This window comes from Astyanax mexicanus, chromosome 15 (assembly GCF_023375975.1).
Source record: "Astyanax mexicanus isolate ESR-SI-001 chromosome 15, AstMex3_surface, whole genome shotgun sequence".
Lineage (NCBI taxonomy): Eukaryota > Metazoa > Chordata > Actinopteri > Characiformes > Acestrorhamphidae > Astyanax > Astyanax mexicanus.
The window spans coordinates 1,873,975-1,885,000 of NC_064422.1; the positions used below are offsets into that span (position 1 = coordinate 1,873,975).

Genomic DNA, 11,026 nt, shown 5'->3' on the forward strand with positions numbered 1-11,026 from the left:
GGTAAAACATCTGTCAGGTTGAAGACATTGCTTCTACAACAATTAGTGAGCACTGGAGGAAAACAATGGCAGACGTTAAATCACATACAACATATTGACCTCCTCAAAACATCAAACATCAACAAGATGTGTCCCGTTCCTGTTCTGATGTGGTGTCTCAAAAAATTAAACTGACCACCGACTATTCCCATATCATCATATAAGTTTAAAGTTTATTCCTGCCAAATATCAAGTGAAGCTAAAAAACGTATAATGACGTCACTTATGTTTATTCCAAGAACTTCCAAACAGCTGTGTTCTGACCATGTTAATGTTTCTATTTGCTATAGTGTTGTAGTGTCTGTAGTAAGTATAAACGCGTTCCGCTGCGTGGCACACTTTTGCTGATACGCGTAGGCTATGGCGTAGGTTCGATGCAGAAGTATAAATTGGGCTTTTCTCCTCCATCCCTAGATTATCCCTCCCTCCCACAGCTTATCCCTCCACCCCTTAGTTTACCCTCTTCCTTCTGCACCTTAACCCACCCTCCCTCAGCTTACCCCTCCTAGGCGAGCGAGAACCTCAGTGATGACATCTGATGGTCGGCTCTTCACCTCATCCAGATAGAATGATTTCCCTTCAAGTGGGTGGAGCCCTGGAGCCAAAGAACCAACCAGGTCACACAACCGGCAACTGCGCTGCATAACAGCACCTGGTTAAAACATAAAATCATATCATATGTATTTGTATACTGAGGTTTACTGATAATGCAACTTCATAGAAATCCAGTAACTATAAAATCTATAACATCTCTTAGCAGAATCAGTGGCATTTCTGTCCCGGGAAATGCTATGTATAAATGTGCACACAAAGTGACTAATTTTTTTTTTAATTATTAAGCATAATGTCTTGTACATTGACATGATTCCAAAAATAATTAAAACATAAATAAAAACTACTTAGAACTAAATAACATTTGTTACCTGTCCCCACTCTCTAGCTATCAATTTTACCAGGTATACCACGGGGTGAACTTGAACCGGTATGCGTTTCTCTCATAACGCCATACCACTAGAGGCGCTGCGTAGCGCCGTGCGGAACAGAACAGTCAAACGCTGGTCTAGCTCCATCCTGCAGAGAAATCAGAACAAGTCCTGCTTTTGTTTCTACTAGGAGTGTTTTTATCCCGGTAAAATAGAGCAGTAACTACAGCCCTTTTAAAGGCACACTATTTCCTTTACTATATTTCCTTGATTTTTGATCTTTTTAAAGAAGTAAAATTACAGCTTCGAACTCACTGCAGTGCTCTATTGAGGTGTAATAAGAGGAAAAGCGGTCCTCTCGTGTCTGTGCCGGAGCTCCTCAAACCAGACTCTGGTTTTCCTAGGCGGTCGCAGCCAACGCATGTGAGAACTGCGCCTCTTTCGAAAACTGGGACCTGCTTTCCAACATGTAGCTGGAACAGTTCTACAAGGACTACAAAAACCCGGTTGGTTAATTCTTTACAGATGCTAACTAACATACAGACACTATGGCAGAAGCTGGAAAGAGACAGAAGATATCTGTGACCCAGAAAGAGAGACTAATTGGCCTAGAGACCGGACAAGAATAAATATTGGCATCTCTTTCACTTATTGGCCTGAGCCAAGTGTCGCAAAACAGCTGACAACAGACTCCGAGCTGTCCGTCTTATTTTGTTGCCCTGGTGTTCTGCTGAGATAGTCTAGCTAGCTTCATATTAATAAATGTTACTTGTAGTCTGAGTTTTGTTGTTGACAGTTGTGTTGTTTGTAAATATATACGATGGTTATAGTGAGGTAGTTTTTACATATATTGTATCTGATCCAGGTTTTGTAAGATTAGCTTGCAGTATATTGTTCCAAAATGAAAAATGAAATTTTAGTCTGGGGCTTGTAAAAGCTTTCACTGATACTGTGTTTTACTTTTAATATTATTTCATGCTGTGCTTGTTTCGTGGTGAGGGCTAAAAGTGCTACTTTGTAAACACGCTGTTTTATCAGTTGTAGACACATTACAACTGTGCTGTATACATAAACTGTCATTGTGAGCCAACAATAACAATTTACAATTAATTTTATCTACTCTAATATAATTAACAAAGTTTAAGAATATAAAACACTTTCTGAGCAAACAAACATTTCAATTTTTTAGCATCATATAGCCTAGGTCCAAAAACACACACAAAAAAAATAGCTATAAAACTATGCACTGCAACTCAAGTGCTTAATGCGGACAAGTTGAGAAACTCACGTGTGTACAGTGCACACTGCGCAGGCCAGAGACTGCGTTACTATAACATTTTAATTTGTGCACGGTTTGATTTGTTACTTTGCTATGAGATTATGAGATTTGCTATGAGATTGTGCCTGGAGATTAACCTACGGTATGGGATGTAAACAATGGCTTTAATAAACTTCTTGTGTAGTTGAAAAGTTTTAAATGCCTTGTTTTAAATGACCGGGCTCTCCGGATTTTACAAATGAGCTACTTTAATCCTGAATAACAGTGGAAAAGTGATTTATCTGCAGGCACAAGGCACCCCGTATCATCCATTGTAAAAGCCTGTTTGGGCAAAGCGCAAAAAAATACTGAATCTCCTGCAGAAGATTAGAGGTGGGCTAGGGCTGGGCGATATGGAAAAAAATCTCATCACGATATAGTTTTCCATATCAGTCGATATCAGACATTTTACATTATTTGTCTGTTTAATTTAAGTTGCAATAGCATTTGGGTTTTTTATATAATTATATTTAATCAAAGGATTATTCCCCTCCCTGAATGCAGGCAACTACATAAAGCAAAATACAATAGTATATCACAGCATTCATTTTGACAGATTTTTATTCAGTTTAGTCTTAGTCTTTTGACTAAAATCTATAATAGTTTTAGTCACATTTTAGTCTAGTTTTAGTCTAATTAATTTTGGTCATATAAAAAGTATGTATTACATTTGTTTTGCTGTTTTTCTATTTTCTATTTGTTGTTATTTTGAGATTATTTACTGCTAATCTTTATTAAAATAATAGCCTTTAAGTTTTGTTGCATTTAAATTATGCTACATTTACATATTTTAAAGCAAGTGACCTGTAATGTAGGTGGGAGGAATAAAGTCAAGTTTCTGAAATGATTCACTTCTACTGCAGTACAGATTTATACTAACATTACTGGCTTTCAGTAGACTAGACTTACATTACTTAACACCTGTATTTAAAACTCATCCAGTTCAGTAACAGCAATGTTTACAGTTCAAATACAGCTACACAGATTATATAATCTTCTGTATTTAGTAAAATATCCAGAACAACAGACTCTCCATCTGTTAAAACAGAGAATAATTCTGCCCTCAGGGGTTTCTAACAGAAACGAAAAGGTGCTGCTTCTCTGTGTTTATAAGTTAAAGTTAATTTACACAGAAAGTGGATTAACACGGCTAACGTGCGTTACCTATTATTTTATTAGAATGTTAAAAGCAGTGAAGGAATCTTAGCTAATGATGACAGATTGCACAGATCTCTTTTACACCTAAACAGCGCTAACTTTAAACTCAGAAAAGCTAAACTAACTAGCAGTAAACAGAGCAGCGTTACCTGCCTTCAGAAATCTGAACAGGCGCACCTCTCTAAATATCTTGGTGAGGAGACTCCATGCCACATATTTAGGAGTTGAGTTTTCCACTTTAGAGCAGCTAAACTTACCATATACATGATGTTTATCCAGTAAATGGGAGAGAAGGAGCTGCTCTGTGGATCAGCTGTGTGAGGTTCAGAGTGAGGGGTTGGGGGATGGGGGAGGGGGCATGTGGCTGCGCATGCAGTTCAGCATGCTGTCTGATCACGTGCTGCGCCTTTTCACAGCGCTGCTTAAACGGGAAATATAAAATAAAGTTTATCGAATCCTATCGTCCGGCTTATCATAGTTATCGCAATATATATTTTCCTCGATAACTATCATTATTGTTTTATCGCCCAGCACTAAGGTGGGCTATTCAACAAAGTACCTGGCGGTATGAGGGAAACGCATACCGGTTCTAGTTTCCCCTCCGGTATGAACTAGGGGTGCAGGAAAAAATCGATTGGAGCTCTAATCGTGTTTCTAACATTGAAAGATTCAGAAACGATACTCATTTTCCAAAAAAATCCCCCCAATTTTTTTTTTGCGAGTGCAGCTACTGTGTCGCGCAGAGCTTTCTAACTGTCGCGCGGGCATGTTCTAAGAAATAGGCAGCTAGCCTAAGCCTAATTCTTGTACAAAGCAATTTGTAGTTTTTACAGAAAGAAAGAGCAGTATTTTTGTATAATTTAAGTTTTGAGTAGTGGTAAGTTCTGGCAGCTAGCCTAAGCCTACAAATTTTATTTATTTTACAGTTTTCTTAATTGAATGTAGTGTTCTGATAACTGTGAGAAGTTCAAGTAGCTTGAGTGTCAGTTTTAATACACACAAAATTAATTTCACTTCGGAGTTCTACTTTAAGTTTCTATAGTGACGGGGTATAATCTATGAGTTGATGTAGCGCTCAGGCACTGCGAGCGGCAGTGAGCTGAGCCAGATGATGGTAGGCTATGAAAGCGGCAAACATAATTCACCATCTAAGAAACAATAAACACAGTACACTGCGGCAACTCAGGACAGTATAATTTACCTTAATTTCCAGGCTATTGAGCACACCTGAATAGAAATGGGAGCAATCCGTTACAATATCGGTACCAGGCCCGATATTGACCTAATTTAACAACTCAGATATCGGGTGAGTGCGGCCGATTCACTTACCGATCCATATTTCAGTCCGCAGCTTGAGCTAGATAATAAACCCGCTGTAATGTTTACACGAAACGAATCACTGATCCGGATTCCAGTTGCACAGTTTATCCTGAACCCCCAGCAGCTTCAGTCTGCGGCTGACTAGAAAAAATGGCAATTGTCTGGAGAGTTTTCACTTTGGAAATACCAAACAGCTATGCATAATATTTGTAAAGTCAGCGTTCGAGGGGTGAACAGATTAACACCAGCAGTCTGTTAGCCTAGCTAGCACTGAACCGAAAGCTGCATTCTAGTGTTGTAAAGATATTAAATACAGACTGGAGTGAACTATAGTCATAATCCACATATCCTATAAAACAGGATCTACAAAGCACAAACACACACCCATCTGCTGGTAAAAAAAAGCGATTAATTTAGTTCAGAAAAACAGTTAGCATCAGCAGTTAGCTATCTCCATTAACATCTGCAGTCTGTTAGCCTAGCTAGCCTCATTCCCGCATTATGAATGTAATAAGTACATCTCAAGTAAACTACAGCCGTAATCCACATCAAATATCAAACCACAGATCCTACCCACTCTAACCAGCACCAAGAAATCAACCTGTTATTAAAAAACAGTGATTAATTCAGCTCGGAAATACAGCTGGTGTCGCTGGTTAGCCGTTAGCCATTGCAGCTAATACACTATGCTACCTGTCAAAATAAAAGTCTCCTGCGCAACCAGTGCACAACATTAGTCTAGAGCCCAATATTTAATATTTAACATATTTAATATTTAACTAATTTTTATATTTATTAAAAATAAAAAAAAATAATTTGAAACAAAACTAGGGTGTGTTTGCATATAAATGTGTAAAATAAATGACTTTGGAATGCATTTACATTAAATGTAACGTAATTTACGTTAAATTAAATGTGTATACTCGTCAAAGGGCTGTGTGTTTCAGCCTCATTATGTAACCTTAATCATAGTACCAATAATAAACTAAAAGTATCTGTATTTGCATCAGTATAGGCCGTTTTATTTAAGAAGTCCTCTTCTTTAGTGTCAGAACTGAACAGCCTTAAAATTACTTCGTTTTAAACTATTCAGTCTCTCTTTTGTCGTCAATCTCAGGGTCACTTTCATCTCCAGCCAAATTCTTGTTTAAGGTTGTTCTGTCCTCTTTATCAAGCAGCAATTTAGCCTTTTGAAACTCATTGCTGATAGTGGATTTTTGACGCACTGTCAGGATCCACTGGCAAACTGGAGAAAAAGTTGCACATTTTCATAGCTTGACAGCTATTTCTACTCGATTTTAGTGTTATGCATTCTTTAGAGTGACTAGAATTGAGGAAACATGGATGTCATGTTATCCAGACATAATTAGAGAATAGAAAGTGATCTAATTTTACACCATTGAGAGATGCTGGAGTCCATAAACACAATCCAAAAACTCTATTGCTCGTATAGGCAGCGCAGGCAAAGATACGGCCGCATGAAAAAAAGCAAAGTGATTAAAAACTATGCACTATTACAAACATTATCAGCCAGCAACCTTGTGTTAAGTGTTAAAATAATAGCATGTACATATTAAAAACTAAATAAATTCAAGGTCTCCTTGCGGTAAAATCCAAAATTTTTCTTGTGCTTTGTAAAATAATATAGGTCTCTGAATTGTATATGAACGGTGCACATGAAACTCTTCCTTAAACTCCACTGTCTGCAGTAGCTAGTAAAAGAAAAAAAAGTCTATCCGGAAAAGCACTGTGTCTACGTCAACTTGTGAGTTCACAGCCTCGCCCACCTTGGCTCGTGATCACCCACAGGCAGCCTTGAAGCCGACACATCTCGTCAGACTGTAGATAACAGCACTTGCATTGCAAGTTCGTACCCGTGTTATTTGTACAAATAACACATCAGTGTTATGCTTTGCTCAGTAATTCAGAGCTAAGGAACAATGTTAGAATTTGTCTATGGAACCCCACCAGCGAAATACAATTGAGATAGGTAGGTGAATTTTTAGAACAGTAAAAATCCACCTCTCCCCCCAACCAGTTTGTTCTGCCTGGGTGGATTTTTACTTTCTGGACCTGGACGACCCACGTGTGTTTACATAGCTTCACATAGGATCTCCAGTGGATTTTGCAATTTACAGAGACTCCCGTCACTGTAGAGACTATGTCAGTGGCTGATAAAATGGATCAAACTAGCGTATAGTACAATAAAGTTAATAATAATAATGATAACAATTTAAAGTAAGAAAATTTTAAGTTAAAAAGTAATAATACAAGACAATTAAAAGTAAGACAAAAAGAACTAAGAGATGAACTAAAACAAGAAATAAAAGCCAACAATAAATAATATTATTTAAATACAGGTCCTTCTCAAAAAATTAGCATATTGTGATTAAAGTTAATTCTTTTCCATAATGAAATGATAAAAATTAAAGTTTCATAAATTTTAGATTCATTGCACACCAACTGAAATATTTTAGGTCTTTTATTGTTTTAATACTGATTAATAATGATTTTGACATACAGCTCATGAAAACCCAAAATTCCTATCTCACAAAATTAGCATATCATTATAAGGTTCTCTAAATGAGCTATTAACCTGATCATCTGAATCAACAAATTAACTCTAAACACCTGCAAAAGATTCCTGAGGCTTTTAAAAACTTCCAGCCTGGTTCATTACTCAAAACCGCAATCATGGGTAAGACTGCCGACCTGACTGCTGTCCAGAAGGCCATCACTGACACCCTCAAGCAAGAGGGTAAGACACAAAGAGATTTCTGAACGAATAGTCTGAGGTGAGCGGCCCTGAGGAAGATTGTGGAGAAGGGCCGATTCCAGACCTTGGGGGATCTGCAGAAGCAGTGGACTGAGTCTGGAGTAGAAACATCCAGAGCCACCGTGCCAGGCGTGGGCAGGACATGGGCTACAGGTGCTGCATTCCCCAGGTCAAGCCACTTTTGAACCAGAAACAGCGGCAGAAGCGCCTGACCTGAGCTACAGAGAAGCAGCACTGGACTGTTGCTCAGTTTCTGCATGTCATTCAGAAATTAAGGTGCCAGAGTCTGGAGGAAGACTGGGGAGAAGGAAATACCAAAATGCCTGAAGTCCAGTGTCAAGTACCCACAGTCAGAGATGGTCTGGGGTGCCATGTCAGCTGCTGGTGTTGGTCCACTGTGTTTTATCAAGGGCAGGGTCAATGCAGCTAGCTATCAGGAGATTTTGGAGCACTTCATGCTTCCATCTGCTGAAAAGCCTTATGGAGATTACGATTTCATTTTTCAGCAGGACCTGGCACCTGCTCACAGTGCCAAAACCACTGGGAAATGGTTTACTGACCATGGTATTACTGTGCTCAATTGGTCTGCTAACTCTCCTGCCCTGAACCCCATAGAGAATCTGTGGAATATTGTGAAGAGAAAGTTGAGACACGCAAGACCAACACTCTGGATGAGCTTAAGCTATCGAAGCATCCTGGCCTCCAGAACACCTCAGCAGTGCCACAGGCTGATTGTCTCCAGGCCACGCCGCATTGAAGCAGTCATTTCTGCAAAAGGATTCCTGACCAAGTATTGAGTGCATAACTGAACATAATTATTTGAAAGTTGACCTTTTTGTATTAAAAACACTTTTCTTTTATTGGTTGGATCAAATATGCAAATTTTTTTAGGATAGGGATTTTTGTTTTTTCTTTACTTTTTTGCCAAAATCATCAATATTAAAACAATAAAAGGCTTGAACTACTTCAGTTGTGTGTAATGAATCTAAAATATATTAAAGTATAATGTTTATCAGTACATTACAGAAAATAATGAACTTTATCACAATATGCTTTTTTTGAGAAGGACCTGAATAAGTAAAACAGGTACAAGCTGTCTAAAGATATTCAAAGTTTAAAATCACTGAGTGACACCAGTGAGTTTTAGGTTATGTTCACATTACCAGGCCAAAAGGAGTCAAACAAGATTCTTTGCTCAATGTGGCTCAGATCTGATTTTTTAATGTCTGTGTAAAGGGCCAAAAAAAAAAAATCAAATCAGATTTAGGTCACTTTTATATGTGGTCCTAAATTGGATATGTATATATTAGTGGTGTCAATCGATTTAAAAAAAATTAAATCAGATTAATCACAACAAAATTCTGAGATTAACTGCGATTAATTGCATTTGTTTTTCTTCAGACACACATTTTTTATAGTGGATATTTAAATTTAAATAAAAGAATTAATGTAAGAAATTTAAAATGTCATTATATGTATATTAGTGGTGTCACATGTGTGTGCGCGTGTGTGTTAGACAGAGAGAGAGAGGGAGAGACAGATCTCTAACCGGGTCAGAGCTGGAAGTTGTACTGCTGGACACGCACGCACACAGTGTGTGTGTGGAGATGTGTTAGCTAGCAAACCTATTTGAGGCTAATTGGACTTTCTCAAAACTAAACAGCTTAAGAGAACATTAAAAGTTTTAGAGTAATTCCAGTTCGGGATGGGCTTTGTTAAAACCACATTTAACACGGTAAACATGTGTTCCTTGCTCGGAATGAATCTGTCAGTTACATTAGAAAATACAGTTATAGCAAGAGCTCTGGCCTGCTGTGCTATCTGTGGCATTGATCATATGAACACTTGTGTTTTTGCGCTAATGTGTGTTTTACATCATATACATATATATATATATATATATATATATATATATATATAAGATCAGTAAAAGAAATCTGCTAGTGACTGTGTCCAGGGTTTAAAAAAATAATAATGCAAATGTTACTTTAATCCATTTGCTCAATGTGCGCATGTGAGACGTTTCAGGGACAGATTCGTTCAAGCAACTGAGTGTGGCTAATCCACCACGGCGCATGTCGGCCCAGCGAGCGTTTGAGTGCGGCTACTCCACCGCGATTTCCCCACGGCACACGTCGGGCCCGCGAGCGACTGAGCGCAGCTACTCCACCGCCCACTGTAAAACTGCTCGAGTGGAAACAGCGTTTAGAAATAAATTAACAAACACGAAAAAAGGGTATTCTACCTGTAATTTCAGTTTGTTTTAGTTAGTTTTATAAAACAAACAGTACAGTTCCAGTTAGTTACCTTTTTTTTCTTCTTTTAATTACCCTTTCTATTAGTTTCAGACTGTCTGTGCTGTGATTACATCACGTGTTAAGCCATGTGGAGGCCATGTCTTTACGCCCGCTCCCCCTTCCCCCCTTGCGCTCCTCCTCCCCTCCCCCTTCTCGGCAGCAGACAGTGGCGGAGCTACGCTAGCTGTGTCTCTATTCAGGGGCTGCATCCTTCAAGGACTCATTTGAAGGTCGATTACGTCACCGCGGTGCGACTAGGCAGTCCCATTTCAAAAACTCCTTCGAATGCGGCCGACAAATGCAGCCTACTTTTCCTCGGAAAAGAAGGATGCACCGGGTGTATTCTTCACAGCCTACAGTATCCCAAGATTCATTGCGCGCCGGCTTATTTCAGCAAGAAAAGGGCGGGGTCGGCGGAGGAGTCGGCTGTATTATGTAGTATATGTAGTATTATGTAGTTTATAGATATATAAATACTTAAAGATATTATAAAATATTATTTATATAATATAGCCTCAAGCGGCGATTTACGGGGTCCAAGCAGCAGAGGGCACAGAGGCGAAAACCAAAGATTTTATCACTATATATATATATATATATATATATATATATATATATATATATATATATATATATATATATATATATATATGTGTGTAAAAATGTGTATTGATAGAATCAAAGGTTCTTGTCTTGGGTCCATTTAGGTTTGAAAAAAGCGTATATATATATATATATATATATATATATATATATATATATATATATATATATATATATATATATATATATATATATATATATATATGCACATAATACTATATAATATATTATATAATAAATAATATAATACTTTATTCTTTTATTAAGTCCAGGTTAATAGGTTCCGGCGCATGCTCTGCTGCGACGACGCTGTCTGTACACCGTGTGCCTCTGTGTGTAGTGCTCTGTAGTGCTACTTTGTTGTAATAGTGTCTAGTTTATCAACAAACACCCCCAATGAGGAATATGGTGTTAAAAACAACCTGGATCCTGATTATCATTCTATGGATTATCGCCAGTGGAAGCTGTGTGCTACTACCTGAGCAAGTCAGCACCAATGGACTTACCTATACTCGGGAAGATCTGCTACAACTCCGGATGTCCATGATGAGCAGAATGAAACCACCAGTATCCCTCCCACCAGAAATTCGGC

The 11,026-nt window shown here is 38.1% G+C and overlaps 1 protein-coding gene across 3 annotated transcripts in view; it reads right to left on the reverse strand.

The window, feature by feature from the left end:
• The window catches only part of dbf4b (DBF4 zinc finger B), a 53,185-nt gene that overhangs the window by 34,792 nt on the left and 7,367 nt on the right, over positions 1 to 11,026 (reverse strand). For 2 of the 3 annotated variants that reach the window (XM_049464710.1, XM_022686719.2), the window contains exon 2: positions 540 to 691. In XM_049464710.1, the coding sequence (XP_049320667.1) occupies positions 540 to 691 (152 nt within the window). Of the gene's footprint in view, positions 1 to 539; positions 692 to 4,767; positions 5,465 to 11,026 lie in introns of those variants that run through there. The other variant, XM_022686720.2, reaches the window with a different exon arrangement.